General features: G+C 39.1%; 1 protein-coding gene across 3 annotated transcripts in view; it reads right to left on the minus strand.

Moving 5' to 3' along the window:
* Positions 1–19,102, minus strand: part of akt3a (v-akt murine thymoma viral oncogene homolog 3a) — a 100,520-nt gene that overhangs the window by 71,750 nt on the left and 9,668 nt on the right. For all 3 annotated transcript variants that reach the window (XM_065296993.2, XM_065296995.2, XM_065296994.1), the window contains exon 2: positions 16,695–17,047. In XM_065296993.2, the coding sequence (XP_065153065.1) occupies positions 16,695–16,740 (46 nt within the window). In that variant the 5' untranslated portion in view covers positions 16,741–17,047. The remainder of the gene's footprint in view (positions 1–16,694; positions 17,048–19,102) is intronic.

A 19,102-nucleotide genomic window follows, 5' to 3' on the forward strand; every position in this document is an offset into this window, starting at 1 on the left:
TATCACTGTGTTCTGGCACGGCCATCTGATCGGCGCCGGCTCTGACAGCAGTAGAACTGAACCCACTGAACTCTCTGCAGCCCAGACTGAAGTCAATGCCTGCCTGAATACAAACAAACCAGCACTCGAGTCACAAGCACTGATGTGTGTAATTATGCGTATTTAAGTCCTAACATCCAGCATTAGGGCTTTTGTCTTTTTATATTGCTGCAATCTTATGATACCAATATCTGTCACTGCAACCTGTTTTTATGAATCATGTGCAGACACAATGGCTGGCTGCAGTCTGACACAATGGCTTGTGTTTCTATAGCTCAATTTGGGAAAGCACTGCGTTAGCAAAGCTTGTGGGATGTGTCCAGCACACATAGTGATGAAAAACGTATACGTTCAAAGCATTGTAATTTGCTTTGGATAAAAGCAACTTCCACATGCATAAATAACAATGCAAATTATTCATAAGATAAGCCAGATGATGATAACAGTAAGGTTCTATAAATGCCTAATTTCAGAAAACATATTCAAAACATGTCTATCAGACATTTCACCTCAAAAACAAAAGTAGGAAAAATTTGTGTGACAATTAATTTTATTTGCACACAAAAAAATCAACATTCAACAAATTTTTTTTTAACATCAATTAGATATCTATAAAAAGTGAAACTTTTTAACACAGAATAAAACGGAAGGAGTAATTGGGCCCTATCTTGCACCCAGCGCAATTGACTTTTTGTCAGTGACGCATGTATCATTCGTATTTTGCACCGGCGCACAGCGGGTTTTTCCCTCCACAGACGCATGTCGGCAAACTAGGGAATGAACTTGTGCTCCCTGGGCGGTTCAGCGCAAAAAAGAGGCGTGTTCCGGCGCAAACCATCCCTGATGCTATTTTGCAGTTTCAAAAAACAATTGCGCCACTGACCAGAAAAAAAAAGTTTAAAGTCAGTGGCGCGTTGCGCGTGGTTCATTATGCTATTTCAAGGGCGCATGCTTGACCATAATGTATAGCGTGCACAACGCGCATACACTTTGCATCTAATCTACACAGATGCAACAGTTATTTTTGCAAATCATAAATTGTTACACTAAAAAATATTAATACACGAGATAAGGGAAATCATAGTGGTGAGCATTGTGGTGATAGTTTTTATTTATTGTGTGGCTGCGTTAAAAAATTCTCATGCAAATAACGATTAAAATATTTTCATAAGTTTGTTGTGTGGTTGTATTACATTTATTTTATGTAAATAATAATTAAAATGTTTTCATAAGAAACCTTAATGTATATGAACTTGATTTGTAAGAGTACTTTGGGGTTGGACCTTGCTTGCGTTTCTTGGGTCCGATTTCAAAGCCCCCAAACCCTTTCAGCGGTGAGGGTGGACGCAGCGATGTCCTCTGCTGGCGTCTGTGTAGAGGCAGATCCACCTCCCGTTACACGGTGTGCCCGATTTATGCAGGCAAGCTTGGGATTCCCCCGTCTCCTGACATCATTGTAGCGCTTGGCGCAACGATGGGGATGCCAGCTGATGAGACAATTGTGGCTATTTCCTCTCACGCATGTTTAACCTACGCTGATTTGGGCGGGTTTCTCCCATCCCCATACAAAACAACTTCTCTGTCTTTGACTGCTCTTACAAGAACGGGGGTGTCCTCGTCTGTAAACCGCTCCTGGCGTATGCCTGGTAAATCCGTCATAATAATAGCAACCCGCCATGGAACTTTGCGCCCTTGCGTTTAAAGGGAATGTTGGATAGCGTTCTGATTGGTTTATTTGACGTTACGCCCAAACCACACCTATAAATAATGAAGCTACTTCAGACCAACCCCTTATTGATTTGCGCCCGGCGCAAGAGTTATTTCTCATGCTGGGAAAATAGCAACAGCACCCAAGATCCGCCCACAAACTCACTTGCGCTTTGCGCTTCGCACTTGCGTTTCAGATCGTTAAAATAGGGCCCATTGTCTTATTTTCCCCATCGTGACTTATGAGTAAAACAGCTTTCGAAACAAAGAAAAAAGGTAGGGCAAGACTTGAATTCATCCATTAAGAACTGATACAACTTTATCGGAAGTTGGGTTATGTTGCTAATTGCTGCAATTTTTTTTTTTAAATGCTTTAATTGGTAACAAAGTTAGAAAGTGAGAAAATTTCAGTTTGCTTTTTTGTGTGTTATTAATTGAAATTTTTAATAGTAGGGGAGAGCAGGGCACAACCTAATGCTTTTTGGTTTTGGCTTTTTGGATTTCAAAACTATTTAATGTTTTAGTCAACAAGACACTGATTAATATAACATAACATTGAATTTGGTATCTTACACACCCAACTTAGAAACTGAAAAAAACATATGATGAAAACACTTGTTGCCACCAAAACACTCGTTCATCAGTAACAAGTAAATCTGGAAAAACATTACACATTACCAATAATTTGCGGTAGATAGTCTTATGGCAGCGTGAAAAAATACAGGAAAAACAAACCGCTCAACCTTGTGCAACAACGTGAACAGTCCGTGTTACAACTAACCCTGTGTCAGTTTTTGCCCCGTCCACCCCACATGTAAAACGTAGCCACATAGCACAAAGAATTCATATCAGAATCCCCAAAATTATGTAAATTTGATCAAATCTTACAAAAAAACGTAAGCTGTCTCTCATTATGGCATTATCTATTTGCCTATAAGTAATTTGGCATAAATAGGAAGCAATCCATTGCCCTTCCTATAAGGTTACACAATGATAATAAACTTCCTGATCATATATGACTTCAGATTATTGAGCATTCCTCTAGTATTCATAAAAAATACAGAAGAGTAACTTTACAATTAATATCTATGATTGATTATTATAGTAAAATGCAAAGTTTTAAGGTGCTTGTCGATATAAAAAAGGTCCAACTCTATAATACTGATCTTTTGCAATTATATAAATTTGCTACTTGTGTTCTCTGCAGTAACACTAAGAAGGTACCAATAAACCTTAAATGTGTAATTAATCAAGAGATTAGATATAAATCCTTTTTTCTGGACTGAGACAAAATCCCTAAACAAAATCCTCATTTCGACTTTAGCCTAAAGAGAGAAACCGCTGTCAATAAAACCACAGTACATTTTCCAATGGAAGTTTGATGAAACTGCAAATTAAGATAAGAGAAGCTAAATGATGTTCGAGGGATAAAGCAAACACGTGTCAACACCGTGGTGACTGGTCCGCTGGCCGGGGATTTGTAGCATAGGGTAAGATGATAGCTTATTGCCAGAGGCCATGCGTGTGAGAGCACGCGGCTGGCATCACCAATGAACAGCTCTGTCAAGCTTTCCCAATTTTCCTAATGGGTTTGGGCTCATTACAGAGTTATGAGAAACGCTATACACTCCGATCAACAGTAAAGGAGAAAGCCTCGCACAAGTGGACAACAGAAATTTAAGAAAAACACCCACTTATATGAACAAATACACACACATTTACGGACATACACAAGGCTTTATAAGTTACATCAAATTACAAGATACAAGCGCACCTAAATCTAATAATCAACTTGTAAATGAGAATATTTTCTTGTCCTTTCTCCATTTTAGTAGATTATTGCATTTTTGCCCTCATGGAAGAAACAGAAATGATGTAAAAAGATCATCACATCACATCAACAGGAAATGTTGCGAGCCAGGTTTGAACCTGCATGAGAGCCACAGCTCTGAACAACTTGAATAATAATAATCATGAAAACCCATCTAAACCACATTCTCAGAAAGCATAATCTTCATCCATTTTCAAGATTATCAACTTTGTAAACATGCACTGCATCAACTCAGCCCAAAGGCCAATAACCATGACTTCAACAGGCAGTGATGTGGTCTCTTGCTCTCTACAAACAACTCAATATTATGACTGCGTATCAAACATCCCACTGCTGCCTAGCTCTCCCTGACAGAAAGGTCCTGCCCTTAAGGTGCTGTCATTTCAAAATTTCCCAAAGAGGTATTTTTGATGGGAGTCACATGCCCTCTGCAGAATTTGTACTGCATGTATTCTGATTTCTGACACATGCATTTATAGTGGCAGGTTTATTCACTAAATCAAAGCATAGACATAAATGTAAAGGAGTAAATAGTAACATATAAATAAGTTTCATTTTTGCTGGCATAGACTTTTATAACACAAAAAAATCAAGATTTGTTGTAGAAACAGTCAAGCTAGTATGTGCTTCATCTCTATCTATAAAACATTTTTGACATACAGATGTTGTGGAATTCCTGGCGAAGCATTCAAACACTGCGGGAACTCCTAAATTCTCAAAGGCCTGCACACGTTCACACGCCCCGTGCATCACTGCCTCATCACTAAAACATGCGAGACATGAGACAGCCAGATCACTGTGGTGCTTGATGAAACACTGCCAAACAGTGTGCAGAATACAGAGTTTTATCTTCTCTCTCGTTCCATCTCTGCCTTACAGTGACAAATATCAGCCCTCTTTATACTCCGTTTCTGCTTTAAACCTCTATTGCCCATTTTTCCACCAACAGAATGTGAACAGTTCTGCACAGTCTAGGACAACTTAGTTTAATGCATGTAAACCACAGTTCCAGCGTAGAGAAATACACACCGGCCATTAAAATAAACTGAACTTGAACCAGAAACCATTGACATTAAAGGGGAGGTCTGATGTTATTTTATGCATTCTGACTAATTAACACAGTTAAAGAATTGTATTCTCATGCTAAACATGAGCAAAGTTTCAAAGAACCGTTTTGACATATGAAGGAGTATTTCTGTGCGCAATGTACTTAGTTCGTACAAGTTTCAGGAAGTTTTTATCTAATACTGTTTCTGTTGCTTAATGAGTGCAGGAAGTACAGTGGAAGTCCTTATATGGGCACTTCTCCCGGAATAGCACACAAACACACACACTAGGGGTGTCACGGTTCTCCAAATCCTCGAATCGATTACATTTTCGATTCTAAGGTCACGAATTCAATTCAATTCTCGATTCTTACTAGTTTTTTTTTTTAAAGAACACTTTGCTATGGCATTTTTAGACTAGACTTTTATGAAATATAATATCTGACCGTGAACCCGGAAATGCCCTGCCATGTTAGTCGTGCTGCCAGTGGAAATATATGGTACACGCACATATCTGATAAAACAAAACTTCCTGTCAGATGAACATTCCTGTCAGTACTTTGCACCTTAAAAACATCTTTTATTACGTCAGACGAGATTGTGAGACTATACCCCAATAAGTCATGTTTAAGTATTGTTTTCATAACTCTTAAGCAACTGAAATAAGTTGTTTGTAAAACTTACACAGATCTCAGTAAAAAGAATCGCCCGATCCTGTCACAGACGCCGCTCTGCAGTGCATTTTTTGTTTGTTTTCCATGTAAAGGGTAAAGAGCAGCTCGCGTGGTGTCTCCTGCATCTGCCATGCTATCTTTTAACTCAACACGTGTGTTTTTTTTCCGCTTGGCAAGCAGACCGGACATGGGGGGCATGGAAGCATGGACGATTTCATTTTTTAATTGGAAGTTCGAGGTTGTGACTTAATTTGGACCGATTTCGATTTGAAATCTAAATCGTGACACCCTTAAAGGAACAGTATGTAAGAAATTTATATCAATTAATCATAAAATGGCACTGATATGTCACTAGAAATTAAGAAATCATTTTCATTTCAAATACTTATATCACTGAAAACAGTGGTCTGGCCAGGATATTGTTATTTAAAAAGTGGAGTTGCAGCCCTCAACTGATGTTTATGTTGTCATTTTGTGTATTGGCCACAGCTGTGTGATTGCAGTACCAGTTTTAGCCACATGTTTTGTGATTCCAATACCAGTTTTGGCCACAATCCTACATACTGTTCCTTTAACACACACCAACCAAGATCTGACAAGATCAAGTGTGATGTTGTTTGTTAGGGAAATTTAAGCTTGTTCAGCTTCCCAAAGAACCCAGCATTATGGGAACTGTGGATGATCAGGGCTCGAATTTGCGACTGTTTTGGTCGCATATGCGACCGAAATGTAATCTGTGCGACCTTAAAATATATTTGGGAGCATTTTTACGACTGCCTATTATCTGGTGTGACTTGATTTAGATTGTGATGCTGCGTCCTGCTGTTCCAGGTTCAGCGTTCTCTCTAACATTACATAACCAATCAAATGTGCGCATCCTGCATGAGGGACATCCGACAAACATCCTTGTACAGTGTTTCCTCTAGGATTTTTTCCAGCTGTGGCGGCAGGGGGCGCCCATGATGATTATAAATGTACATTATTTTTTTTATGTAGAATATAGGCTACAGTAAACTAACATTTATTTTTTTATCATTTTCATGCTGTCATTTACTTTTCCTTATATTTATAGCATATTGCTTTTCTATGTTTGATCTAAACTGTATTTTCTTAAAAAATATGTTTTATAGCTTCATACGGATCTTTCATTGTAGTTTTAATGTAGTGTGCAAGTTCGTGCTCATGTTTAGCGTTACAGAGCTGTTGCAAAGTCACGCACAGTCCTGTTTGATAATCCGCACCGCTGTGATTGACATAACACCTGACCCGACATCAGCAGCAATTTATTCCAGCATTTCACACCCGGCCTGTTTGACATAAAGAGCCCGACCCGGTCACACCGCAAAATGCGCAGCTATAAACCTTTAACGTTCTTCAGACAGATCTTAAACACAAATAAGCACAGGGCCATTTAAAAACTGCTACCTATCGGAATCGAGTCGAATTTTGGTCTTGGATGTTAGACCTGCAGTTTAGCCTACTCTTGCTTATTGAGTCCCGACCTGCATCTACAACGCAAATGACACGTTAATATTATTACACCCGTTACATCAAATATTATGCGGTTCACCCGTGGGTACCCTGATCCCGCTGTCTGAAAACAGATGAAAGAGTCTCACCGTCTGCCTCAAGTTTTTATTACCAACGTCCGTCTCTTCCACGGGAATAATGTAAGTTTCCTTCCAAACAGATTCGACTATTAATGTCTTGCAGTCGCATTTAAGTAGTATTCAGTATTTAGCCTTTTGTTTTTAGACAAATATCTTATCATTTAATGTGAAACTTTGTGAGTGTCGATCTAAAGCACAGAAGATTGACTGACAGCTGAGCGGTCAGCATTGCGCTGCGTTTATAGCCTATATTCTGAATAACTAATGGCCTGATAAGTTGATAATATGAGTACAGTGATTCCAAATGAATGTCCAAAAAACTTGTAATATGTTAAATCGAAAGTTTCATCATGTATTTTCTCGCAGCCCAGCGCTGCGTCCGTGTATATGCGCATGTGAAAAGCATACGCGTGATGACCTTGCAACTTAAATTACCCTTAATTTATTGCCATACAGATAAAAGTAAAATAACATTCGAAACTAAAAATTGTTTTTTTTTGTGTGTAAACTCACAATAAGGAGATAACCTTGTGTTTATTTAAAATCATTAAAAACATGACGTGCTTTCTGCTGCTTTGGTTTAACAGCGCGTCACAAAAAAAGAACAGCAACTCAAATACTTTTTTAATTGTCAATCTGATAATTATAACATATTTCGTGTAGGCTTATTTATTTTATTATTATTTCTCAAAACAGAGACGTAGCCTAATCATCATCTGTTGATTTAAATCTATTTGTGCATGAAACTAAACCCATGGGGGAAATGATGATATTTTAGGAGATTTATTTATTATAAATGAGTGAACAACGCGAATCCAGAAAGGAATTTATTTATTTAAAACAGCCAGTCTGGCAGGGCGGACAGCTTTTTATTTTGCGAGCTGCCGCCGTGGTTTTTGTCTAGAAGGGATACAGAAAATGCCGAAAAGTTTAGAATTAGATTTGGAGGTAGGATTTTTAGGATGAAAACAGCGGCTCTGGCTACATGAGATACACATACATCCTACAATCCTGTGAAATGTTGTGTTTAGAGTTGGGTTTGGTTGAAGGATTAGGATAAAACAGTGCTCATCCAGCGAGATTTTGGTTGCTGTATCCCTTCTATCCACAACCGCAGGCGTGGCGGGGATGTTTTAGGCGTGGCGGCCCGCCACGGTTGAATGTATATAGCGGAAACACTGCTTGTATTCCATGTTAAGGTGGAACACGACAATGCTGATGGTATGTTTTTAAAGCAACACTATGTAGTTTTTTTTACCTTTAAATAATTTATCTAAAATTATTTCAGTGATAAAACAACTTTTCAACTGGACAAATTGTTCAGTGTTTCCCATACATAGGCTCTACTTGGGCGCTGCGCCCAGGTAAATTGCGACCCGCCCAGGTAAAAAAAATCACTTTACGAATTTCCTTATTTTCTGAACTCGACTGGATGACCCGTGTTTTGGAGAGAGAGAGAGAGAGAGAGAGCGAAAGAGAGAGCGCGAGAGAGAGAGCGCGAGAGAGAGGTGGGGGTCGGGTGACCGTGAAGATGATGCACGCGTCATAAACTCATCATCCAGCGCGGCAAACTGGATCAACTGCAGCAGCACATACGGAGCAGCCAGGGAACACACTGCGACCAAAATGGTCGCATATGCTTATGTGCATATGTGTTTATAGCATCTAAGTTGGCTTCATTTTACGTTGTGTCTCTCCGGTTAAGTGTCCGTTCACGTGCTCTCTGTTTCTCAATGAATTGGGCGCGACGCGAAGCAACCTCAGTGTCACATTGTATCCTTTCATGTTTCTGAACTTGAGCAGAGTTTTACCATTAGAGGTCTTTCTTCACTGAGGACGCGGGACCCGTACGGTTCCGGGTTGATATTTTAAATGGTCAGATGGGTCCGGGTCGGTCCTAGTTCATTACTTCGGGTCCCAAGTCTGATTAATATTGTGTGTAAAACCCGAGTCGATCGGAGAACGGCCGTGAGCGCTTCCGCGCTAAAGCTCGAGTGCTGTTTTAGCGTGCCTCCGGTTTCTATGGCGATAGCAACTGGCTCTTGTCACGACCACGCGCCGCTTCATTTTCTTTATCCCATTTTTTAATAATCTTACTATTAATAGACAAAATCTTTACTAAAATCTAAACAGTTTGCACAGAGATTGTAGCAAAAAGCAGTGTTAATACTGAATGAGCAAAGCTCTAGCTGACTCAGGATATAAAAAACGTAAAGCTGTAATGTAAAGTCTGTCATTGGGACAGCAAGTAGACTTTTATATCTGAAATAATTAGTGTATTAAGCTTTTTTTAATCGGCAAAAGAGAAATAGAAAGCAGAAGCAGTAAAAGTGCCACTCTTATAGAAGTTATTACCATTATAACATCAGTCACATTTATAATCTATAGACCTGCACTGTCTATATAGGCTATAGTATACATAGTATTGTATATAATTGAGTTTGATAAAAGGGGTCATTAAATTGCTTCATATATCAGTGCAAAAACATAAAGTGTTTTCGTGGTGCTTTGACAAACAGTGTCAGCTTTGTTTATGGCAAAAAAATGTTGGGGTGGTTAGATTAATGAACTATAATGTGAAATTAATATGAATGTTTTATAAATCAAAGTATTGTGTTGTGTCGCACATTATTAGTTCTTTGTTACATGTATAGTAGACCATTTTTTGTCGGTGGATAATAATGATTGCCCTTTTCACCAGCTACCACCACAAGTAAATTTCAGATCTGTGGGAAACACTGGTACTGTTGCTACAACCTGAGCAGCCTCCTAATTTTTGCTGGTGCTCCTAACTCTTTAAAGTTGGGAGCACCAGTGCTACCAAATAAAAAAGTTAATTTTGAGCCCTGGGATGTGCAAGTGTGTTTGTTTAACACTGAATTTTGTTGAAATAGGGCGGTCCCAGTGAACAAACAACCATCATGAGTTGCAAGCGGTAAGTAAAACTGCATCAAATTAGATAAAAAAGAAAGAAGATAAGATAAGAAAGAAGGAATCACAACTCTATAAATTCAAATTAGCATGAGATTTGCAGAAACACTGTGTGTTATGTAACCTTTGGCATAATTATAAACATAATTATCTTGGATGATAAAATACGTTTTCAAAACTCTTGAAAGATGCAGCACTGCATGCATTAGGTAGACACTTTTATCCAAAGCGACGTACGGTGCATTACAAGGTATACATTTTATCAGCATGTGTGTTCCTTGGGATTAAACCCTCAAACTTTTGCGCTGCTCACGCTCTCTAGGTTTGGTCTCTGCACGATTCAGAAAGATGACTAACTCTGCAGTCAGTTGAAGGCACAGACTGAGTCAGTCTCTGACCCCCAACAGCGCGTGACCCTCAGAGCCATCACCCCCTACTCTAAACACTCAATCCTGTCTTGTTCTTAAACACACACACACTTATACAATAACCAGAAAAACAACTATACACACAAAAGCCACTGAGTCGTGACTGAGGGGGCCGCAGTATTTTTCTTCATATGCTCTGACGTTAGTCTGAAAGACACGCTGGCAGGAGAGCGGGGAGCACAGCCGCTAGCGTGCCAGAGTGAGTAAGCATCCGTTACAGACTGTGCAGGTGTGCCTCCGTAAAAGGAGAGAGCAGATATGTTTTGCTTTTTCTATACCGCTGAGAGGTATGTGGGAGAACCTAAAACGAATAACTTTAAAAAGCAGACGTGAAATTAAAAAGCAACAGGATGATAAGTGGAGTGTCTCACAGGCTCTATTTGGCACTTGTTTAAAATAAAGCTTGCAGGGACACAAAATTTAGTGCTGCTAAACAGTACAACCCAACAAGAAGTGTATATCCATTTAAAATTATTTACAAAGCTCCCTCCTTAAAATCATTATGCAACAAAAGGGATGGGAATTCTTCAGACTTTAATAATTCTAGTTCCAATTCTGATTCCAATAATCTTTTAGGTTCCTTAAAGGGGGCATTTCACAATACTTTTTTAAAATGTCAAATAAGTTTTTGGTGTCCCCAGAGTACATATGTGAAGTTTTAACTCAAAATACCATATAAATAATTCATTATAACATGTTAAAATTGCCACTTTGTAGCAAAAATCTGCCATTTTCCGTGTGTCCTTTTAAATTATGCAAATAAGCTGATCTTTGCACTAAATGGTTGGATAGTGCAGATTAAGGGGTGGTGTTATTATAATAAGATCCCCTTCTGACATCACAAGGAGGGATCAAATTTCAATGACCTATTTTTCACATGATCGCAGAGAATAGTTTACCAAAACTAAATTACTGGGTTGATCTTTTACACATTTTCTAGATTAATAGAAGACCTGGGGACCCAATTATAGCACTTAAACATGAAAAAATCTGATTTTCATTAAATTTCTCTTTTAATGATTCCATTAAAGAGTCTTCTGGTATTTTTGAGAAAGCATGCAAGTTCACAGGTCAGCTAAAACATTTCCCTAACATGGAGTATAATGGATAGAAAAAAAACAAAGGTATCATAAAACAAATTCCAGCAATCAAGAAAGTGAAAAGTAGATCAAATAAATACCTAAATAAAAATTAAATAAATAAAAATACAGTGTTAAGTAGGGCTGGGTATCGATTCAGATGTTCCAGATCGATTCGATTCACAAGCTATCAAATCGATTCGATTTCGGTTCTCGATTCAATTTTCAATTCCGGTTCTCTAGTCGGTTTTTACTCGATTCTTGATTCAACTTTATGAATATAGATTTAATACAAATACTATATTAATAAAAAATAACAGTGTACAGCAGTTTACAAGTGGGTAATTAATAAAAGAAATTAAAAGCCACAACACTTTCGTCGTCGTCTTGCTTGCAAAATCTAAAATGCTTCCATACCTCTTACTTTCAAGGTGGCATCAACGTCTATGAAGCACTTGAAACCGCCATTTTAAGCACTGAACTTTAAAAAAAAAAAGATTAATCAAAAAATCTATTTTTTTGCCCAGCCCTAGTGTTAAGGCATTCTGAGTCCTGATCATTGTTTTGTGCAATATACTTGGAGAACTTCTGAGTAGCTATAAAAGACCATTAATATAGAGATTTGTACCAATTTCATCCAAGCCATTGATGTTTCCAGCATTATAATGTCCTGAAATTGTATCAACAATTTGTACATATCAAGGCAATGTGGTGGAAGCCAATGTTGTGCTATTTTTTCAGACGTTAAGCCGTCCAGCTAAACAATTTTTTGTTGCTAAAAGAAATTTAACAGAGTCAAAAACAAATGTCCAGCTAAATATGAAACTAAGTGACTACCAGCAAAATAAATCCACGAGTCTTGCAATAACAGCTACATCATGTTAAGACGTCATGTGAACTTTGATGATTTCAAGGATGACCAATCCTGCAACACTTTGGGTAAAGTACACTGACCACCATCTGTTCAGACACTAACTGGAACGAAATACACCCCACAAACATCCCATCAAAACAGATCCCCTCATTTGTGTTGACCAGTATACATATGCTCCTACAGTATATCAGCTGATCTTAATTCCACTGCAGCCTGAGCTGATCTAGTGTGCACTCAGGTGCACTTTACATACTGAGAGAAGTAGGAAGGGAGGGGACAGGAAGAACATAATGAGGAGACGGCAGCAGTGGACATCTGAGTAGGAGATTGCTGTGTACGAGACGGGAACAGAGAGTGAAGTACACAATATTACAGTCAGCAGAGGCAGCAAGGTCACAGTTAGAGTAGAGAAAGCTTTGACGGAAGAGCAGGTGCATAGATGCGCTTTGAGGGTTTGGAAGCTGCCAGATCAGTTTAAAAATAAGTGAAGTTGACTCATGGATTTCAATATTTGACATAATCTTAGTCAATATTAAAGATATCTATGTCCATGTTCTTCACATTATGTTGGATGATTTTGAGAAGAAAAAAAAGTCAATTAAAAAATGATTTCAGCTGGGTTTTCCCAGGCAGGGTCACAAATGATTTCATTCATCAGTGTATAAATACATGGGGGCGTTAGTGTGTTGCTGGGAAAAGTAACATTCTCTGAAATTCCTATGAAACATATCAGCATTGATCTCCAAGGTCAAAAACATAGCTTTTACGCAAGTGTGTGAATGCTGACGCAAACGCTCGCCTGAAGCATAATGCAATGCGTACTTGTGATTGGTTATGAATTACAGTGGCACATAACAACATTAGAGTATTTTTCGCCCACAAAACGTACGTAATAAACTTGTGCGCCCTTAGGTGTTTATGTGCATCTACGTAATCCACATGCTAGTGAGTGTATTTGCGCGTGAAAGAGTGTGTGAATGCATCAGCAATCATGTGAGCGAGCGAGAGAGCTTCATTCATGTGCCTGTATCCTTTCCACAGAACAGAGTGTTCCAGCGGTCCTGCGGGAGACAGCAGCTCAACCATGTGACTCCTCTGCACTGCTTTTCGGCTATAGAGCCTGACAGTTAACCTCCACATCGCATAACAGCCAGACACACACACAACTACTATGCAGATATTTCAAGCATTTTCATCAACAGGCAAAGTCTGCATGCAATCAACCATCAGATAACCCTATCAAATTAAATAATTAAATATAAAACTTCATGGTATTTAGTTTCAGCATTAAGTGCAGACATACTCTTTAAACAATCAAACTTTGGCTGCATTAAAAGTGATTAGGAGAATGCTTAGACAATGAGACTTAAGGTCTGGGAGGGGGCAAAGTTGGAACGGTTGTGCTCCACTGTCTTAAACTGGCCCTTGTCTTTGTGATCCATTCATTAATGGAGTAAACAGGAAATGATGTCACCCTTTGATGACCCTCTTCTTAACACACACAGCTCTTTCTTGTTTAAAAAGTGACAGCTCAGATGCATAAAAACCCAGATGGGGGCAAAAACCTGTACTTTGACACGGGTGACACAGGTGTGCTCTATGGAGAGAGAGAGAGAGAAAGATGAGAAAGACATGACAGACACAGAGATACAAAGACAAAAGGGAAAAGTAAAGGTACGACCAGACACAGACAGAAAGAGGGAGAATAGAAAGTAAAAGCTATAATGGAATTACAAAGTTACAGAGACAAAATGGAAAAAGAGGGTGATCAGGGTCATCCTGGCAGCAAGCCAATCCAAACAGAATAAAGGCAGTTTCCCAGCCCAGGGCTACACCAAAACCCCCATCCTTACATACACAAAAACTCCAAACTCTTCATCCTCAAACCCGGCACAGACGCGGCGCCACACACAGGAGGGAATTTCAAATCCATCTACTACACACTTTTGAAAGCACAAGACTGACCCGATTCCCAAAGACCTTGACTGACTCAACTGTTCCCACACTCTGTGACCATTACATTTCCATGACCTATCCCGTCATTCAAGATTTCTTTTCATTTGGTTCTAATAAGATCAAACTTTAAGTTTATATAGCCAGTATCTCCAAAGAAATAAAGACTAGAAAGATTTCCCTCTAGAAATTTCTGTGGCTTTTTTATTTGTTTTTCTCTGACCATGATTTAAACCAGGAAATTCGATTAAAGCTAACCAGGAAGAGAAGTGTGGCCTAAACCTGGCTTACGTTTTGGAGATAAAGTTGCAGACAATATGTGTCTGGGAACACTGGGAAAGGATGGCACATATTACATTAAGCTCCACTGCCCATCTACTCTGCACCCTGCAGGCTGTATTTTTCCCCATATAAAATCAATTTGGGCTGTTAAAATGGCGAAGCCAGTCTGTACTTGGACATATGTAAATCAGTCCAAGCGTGTCAGACCATTTAGATTCATTCAATCAGGTACCCGGGGCATTGGGCCCACTGCAGCATAAATTGACTGCTAGGGATAAAATCTCTGTACTTTTGGTTCTGTTAGGCTTTCCTATTCAGGTCCTGCCATTCCTATTCAACTCCTATGCTGTAAGTGAAGGTCCATATTTTATTATCAGTGTTATGGCAGGTGGACGCTACGTTCTGTCCTTTCAGATTATTACTGCGTGACAGGTTGTACAATAGGTACCTGGTGAGATATAGAGTTAAAGCAGGGACAGGATGTCTTTTATATTCAACTATGCAACATACATCTTAATTAGGTTTTCTGACACCAACTAAACTTCATCAAAAAAAAATGTATAGGCAATCGTTTCACATTAAAGGGTGATTTATAGTAGGGATGCGAAGTTAAATGCCGATAAACACTTATAATACGTGGCCGATAACTATTCTGAATCGCACAGACGATAGTATGCACAGCTTTTTCATGTACTAAGACTTTTGATCAGTAAGTCCTTTTCCATCTGAAATCCCTTTTAGTTTAAGTCATTTATAACATGCATTAAAAAAGCAACACTCGTCAAACATAATCATTATACATAGTCTTTATTATCATGAAAATACCTGAAAAGGTTTGAAGAACAGCATTTTTTTTTTTTACACAAAGATGAATTTCACAAAGAAAATTGCAAAATTGCGTTCATAATCATGGGAATTCGCCTCCGATATTTTATGTAATCTTCTCGGTGAAATTCAGCTCTAGCGTGAAGTGTGTATGGTTCTTATTCTGTGGCGCATATTGAGTTTCTGCACGAGAGCGCCCTCTGGCTTTTGGATGTAGTGGCATTTCACGTAATTCATTGAGCATAGCAAGCATCATCGGCCAATTTATCGGTGCACCTCTAATTTATAGTTTTGCATAGGACCTATGCATTAGTAATGACGTAGTCTGTGCGTAGCCTGACGCGCACTTCTTCAAAAACATAACAACGCATCAATTTTAAGCGGAAAAGCAAGCACCTTGATTGGTCTACTAGAACCGCTTCCTCAGGAAAAACAAATGTGCATCACATTTACTCATACAAATTTCCACTTGCGACGGTAAAAGCAATGATGGACCATACTGAGGAGCGATATTTAACAACTCAAGCTGCAACAAAAGTCTATTTACCGGCATCACTGCTGATGCTTCTCCAACAACCTACACAACTTTTGACTTGATACAACATGCCCGTTGACATTGTCTAATAGTGGTCTGCATGTGTAATTTCACAGAACAATAAATTAAAGCTGACGTGTAGCCTATGGCGTACAGGCTACGGTCACGCTTAAGCGATCAATGGCTGCCAGTTTCATACTCTTGTGAAAGAAATTAATTAAAAAAATCATAGAGTGTGCACACAGCTTTAGACAAGCATGATGGCAAAATCACACATATGCCTCAACAAGTGACATTAAAAGAGAGAGACCTAAAGTTCCCTCGGTAGTTACCATAGGCACCCCAGAGTAACTATTTTCCATATGGACACCCAGAGCAGCTTCCCATGTGGCTGTCACATAACTCTGACTTAAGAGTATGTGAAAGTATGCATTAATATTTCTGTCCCCCACAGCTCCTGCAGTCTATCCTCACAAATGGATTACCAAAAAAGCAAGCAAGCTTTATTACCATAACAAACTCGCTTTCCAGACAAGCTAATAAAAATGAATACAACGCTCCCGTACTCTACTCAGACAGACCATTTCACATCAGAATGAGTAAGTGGGCTACTGCATGCAGAAAACCCCATCAAATGTAGGAGCCATGAAAAATGATGGATACCGGTAATGTAGTTGCTACTCAGACAGACCACACATGAACCCACACGTATGTTCTCTGAACGCATCATAACCACGCGACATACAGGCACACCCACATGCCGGCTTCCACACGCGTATGCTGAAGCCACGCCGTGGCCCGCCCATGACAGAGAAAGCCACACAAGGCAAACACATGCAAACACATAACCTGGACCTGCAGGCAAAGACAAGCTACTTACCCCTTTTCTGTACCCAGCCTTCTTTAACGATAGTGACATCGTTCATGTTGCCACGGTCACTCTGAACTCGGCGCTCCTACACACCAGCTCCTGAAGGAGTGATGAGCGGGGAACGGAGGAGAGAGGAGAGAGGGGGGGTCAGCGTCTCCCTCCCTCAATGCTGCTCTCTCTCTCTCTCTGGCGTTTCTGCTCACTGGCTGCCTCTCTCTCGCTCGCTCTGCTCTCAAAGGCGTTGTGTAGAGGTTTTTCCCCTCCTTCCGTTGCTTTTCTCTCTCGCCCGCTCTCTCGCAGTGATGCTGTCTCTCTCTCCCTCTCTCTCTCTAGATCTTCCCACTCCTCAACAGTGACTCAGCCTGGAAGACATTAAAAAAAGGAAGGTGTGGATTTTTCAGTTTTCTTCCCCCTTTACTCTTACACAATCTGACAGACAGTCATTGTAAAAGCAGACGTGCAAGCCCCCATCGACTGTCTGGGTCTGTTTCCCATTCTCGCTCTGAACATGCACAACTGTTTAACACTTACAGGCTTAAATAAAGTATGATTTGCATTGTGAAAATAAAAAGGCAAACATGAAGTCCCAGTGGTAGATCTTTCATCACGTCTTTTATCATGGAAGTTTCTCAGGGTTTATTCATCCAAGAAATACAGTGGTTACAGGACAGTGCTGATAATGCAAATCAGGTCATTAGTTGAAAATGTACAAGTGTTTTTATGTCTTGCACACTTCCTCATTTTTTTATTTTTTTGATGTACTGAATGATGCTGTTGTGGAGCTTTTTTTTAAATGACCGAGAGACAAACCACTTGTCTCAATTGTTGAGCACTGACATAGCAGTTTAAAATAAGGGGTCAGTTTAGTCACCCAATAAATTAAACATACTTAAAGGTATAGCTTAACCAAAACTGAAAATGTTGTCATTACAAACTTTGAAACTGTGAAGTTCTTTCTGGGATCACTTCTTAAACTTGCTCTTGCTCACGACATCCAAAAACCAATGGCATTTGGCTTAAATAATGCCAAACGTAGCATGGCACACATAAAAATGTCATTTTTAAATTTAAACATTGGCACATCTTTAGGGTTGAAACGACATGAGGGTGAGTATACCCTACCATCTGTGTGATTGCAAAACTTTTATTTTAGGATGAATTATTACAATTTTCTAATCAGTTATAATTTAAATGTCAAGAATAGATAATAGTTTAGACGACCACACATAGCTGAATCATTCTGAGAATGAGGAAAAGGACTCTAAAACATGAAATAAAAGTACAGCAGAAAGCAGCTTAGTTGCTGCAATCTCTCAGTACAAGGAATTTTTGATTTATAATAAAATCAATAGACTCCTAAAACTTCATATTGCATGAAATAATAACATTGCAGTAACATTGAAAATGTAAAAAACTGCTGAGAAATTGCATTCACAATCTTAGATTGCTAAAGTTCAGTACACAGAACCATTATCTTGATCTAAAGCCGCTTTATCACGGCTCGTGTAACGTTCCATTCCGTGTCGATCTGACTGAGATGGCACGGATATGGTTTCTTTTTCCAGTGTGGAGCTAATAATAGCGTCCTTTTTTTGTAATATAAACTTGGTAACGCAAGAGTTTACAGGCAGTATGCAAAATAAGTAGCAAGAGCATTACAAAGAGCCTTTTTGTTTTTAGGACTACTTTTATCTTTGTTTACTTTGCTCAAATAACATGCTTTACCAGCTACAAAGAGATACTTGCGAGACAACAGGCGAGTGACCAATCCTGAACGGTGGCATCACTGCACATTCTATCAGTGCGAGACAACCATAAGAATTCCGGGATCGGAATGGTTTGTAATCGTGCCGCGCAGAACCAGGCTCAAGTGGAAACATAAGAGTAACTGTTCCTTACCGTTCTTAGAATGGTTTGCCCCGAAGATGAGAAAGCGATATAAATATTCAATTTTCAGGAATAGCAGTTGTTTGTGTTAAAATTTGAAAATAGTGAAAAGGGAAGCCAATGTGAGCTAAATCAACTATCAAACATTTGACAAGCTTTCCCTGAAGCAGGAATTACTTGTTAAATATTGAAGCACAATCCTGCTGCTGCTGCTGCTGTTGTGGTGTTGTGTCCTCTATAAGACAAAAACAAATGCCTGAAAGGGTCCTGTTTTCCCATCAGATACAATTAGCGAATGATGTGTGTCCTAGATCTCTGGAAGTAATGACTAAGGATGTTACAAAGGAGCAGCTGGAAACATTGCTGCCCCTAAGATATGCAGAACATGCCAATACTTGCACAGCCATTTTAATTTTCTGAAATGTATACTTTTTTTAGAATCCTAAAAAATTGTGATATAGTTTTTTGGTCAAACCGCCAAACACTAATTCAGTATATACATTTTTATCAGTGTGTTCTCTAAGATTGTA

The sequence above is a fragment of the Paramisgurnus dabryanus genome, chromosome 20 (assembly GCF_030506205.2).
Source record: "Paramisgurnus dabryanus chromosome 20, PD_genome_1.1, whole genome shotgun sequence".
In the NCBI taxonomy this organism is placed as follows: domain Eukaryota; kingdom Metazoa; phylum Chordata; class Actinopteri; order Cypriniformes; family Cobitidae; genus Paramisgurnus; species Paramisgurnus dabryanus.